A 2,060-nucleotide genomic window follows, 5' to 3' on the forward strand; every position below is an offset into this window, starting at 1 on the left:
TCTCTGTCTCTCTTCTCCTTTTCTCCCTCTCTCTCCCCCCTCTCCTGCCCCACTTTTCTCCCTCCGCCTCCATCTCTGTCTCTGTCTGGCCTCCCACCTCCCGGCCCCCTCTGACCCGGTCCCCCCCCCCCCGGTGTTTGTCCCCATAGTCCTAGAGATCCTCAGTTTGATCCAGAAGCGGGAATTGGCACGGGCAGATGAGCACATCCTGGAGTTGGAGGCTGAGGAGAAGCTGATGACCTCCGGCTCCAGCCCTGGCAGCCTCGAGGGCGGCCGGAGTCTTCCTGAGGGCCGCCGGGCCCGAGACGTGACCCTCCTCTATGAGGCCCTGCAGCGAGAGCTCTGGGCACTGATCAGGGAGACCCTGGCAGACCCTGGAGCCACTGGGGGGCCCGGAGGGGCCCCCCTGACCCAGCTGGGCCAGGTGCTGGCCCAGGAAGAGGAGGCTGATGGGCGCCGAGGACCAGGAGCAGCGCGGAGGTTCCGGGCTCGCTGGGCTGAGGCTGTGGCCCAGGTGGCCGGGGAGCGACTGGAGGAAGCTGCCAGGATAGAGGCCGAGGCCATGGCCGGGAGGCTGGAAGCCCTGAGAGCCAGGCTTCGAGAAGACATGGGAGCTGTTCGGACCCGCCTGGCCCCCACTTACCCACCGAGCCTGGGAGCCTTCGGTGTCTATCTTCGGGGCTACCATGGGGCCCTCTCTGACTGGCTGAGGAAGGCCACCTACCACTGGCTCCCTCTGGCTGACCGCTATGCCCTTCTGTATTGGCACAACCAAGTTTATCCAAGGTGAGATCCCGAAGGGGATGGAGGTAAGGGGCTGGGCTCATGGAGCCCCTCCTTCCCTCCTCTGAGCCTCCGTATCCACCCTACAAAACCAGAGAGTTTGAGGTCCCCTTTCAGCCCTGGCCACCTTCTTACCGACATGTAAAGAATTAATATTCGATGTCCCAAGTCTCCTTTTTGCTTTAACAATCTACTTGTGTGTTCTTAAGGCCCTTCTGGCCCTGGCACTCTATGAGTTGCGATACTCCCCTGCTCAAGAACCTCCCATGACTCCCCAAAAGAGCCCATTAATAAAAACAAGATACTTCGGCCTGGCACTTGCGGCCCTGACAGTCATCCCCACCCCGCACCCACCGCTTGCTCTATGTCCAGGAAGGCTGGGGACTCTATAGTTGATCCAGAGGCCCCAGTGGGCAGCTCTAAGGGAGGAGGCCTGGAGGGGCTGCTCAGAAGAGCTGGGCTGGAGGGGAAGGACTTTGCCTGCTTTTCCTGGGACATTCCCTTCTTTGCCTCTGCCTCATTAGTGCCTTCCTTTCTCCCTCACAGGGAGATCTCGGGCCTGGTGAACATGGTGGCCCTGGAGAACGGACAGCTGGGGCCCCTGCTTCCTGCCGAAACTGTTCGGACCCTGGAGGATGAATGCGTGACTGACGTCAAGGTGACTGGGGGGGAAGGGGGAAGGGTCGAGTAGGTCACCAGAGGTTTTCGGGGTCCCCCCCGGCCCCTGCCTTGGACAATCCTGTCCTTCCCCAGACTGTGGCTCTGGACCAGGAGGGACACGACAAAAATGGCCAAAAGAGAATCCAGCCCAAGCCTGAAGGGCAGTGGCTGTACCTGGAGACGGGGGGCAGATAGCCAGCAGCATCAGGACAGTCGTGACAGCCTAGACGAGGCTGAGTGCTTGCAGAGGGGCCAGAGAGACAAGGGACCCCACATGGGCAGGAATCAGAGGACTCTGTTTCTGTCCCTCTTCTGCCTCCACCCCAACCATCTGAGCAGGGAGAGCACCAACAATGGTGAACCAGAAAAGGAGGAGGAGGTGCCTCACTTTACCCTGGAGGGAAGCTTACCTCACTGACCCACAGAGCCTGAAGTCTTCCAAGTACCTTTGAGGCTATCATAGAGCCCTCTGGGGACTTTGAAAAGGCAAGGAATGAGAAGTGAGTGCATTCTAGGCACAAAGGACACAGCCTGGAGAAAGGCACGGAGGTGGGACACTCATTTCTTATCTTCCTTCCTTCCTTTCTTTCTTTCTTCCTTTCTTTCTTCCTTTCTTT

At 59.4% G+C, this 2,060-nt stretch overlaps 1 protein-coding gene across 1 annotated transcript; it reads left to right on the plus strand.

Moving 5' to 3' along the window:
- The first annotated feature begins 25 nt into the window (after positions 1-25).
- On the plus strand, positions 26-2,011 carry LOC123255124 (exocyst complex component 3-like protein 4). Its single transcript, XM_044683976.1, has 2 exons — positions 26-786; positions 1,330-2,011. Exons 1-2 carry the CDS (start codon positions 236-238, stop codon positions 1,472-1,474), a joined length of 696 nt encoding a protein of 231 aa, XP_044539911.1. The 5' UTR covers positions 26-235; the 3' UTR covers positions 1,475-2,011.
- The last annotated feature ends 49 nt before the right edge of the window (positions 2,012-2,060 follow it).

This window comes from Gracilinanus agilis, unplaced genomic scaffold, assembly GCF_016433145.1.
Source record: "Gracilinanus agilis isolate LMUSP501 unplaced genomic scaffold, AgileGrace unplaced_scaffold39620, whole genome shotgun sequence".
NCBI classification, from domain to species: Eukaryota; Metazoa; Chordata; class Mammalia; order Didelphimorphia; family Didelphidae; genus Gracilinanus; species Gracilinanus agilis.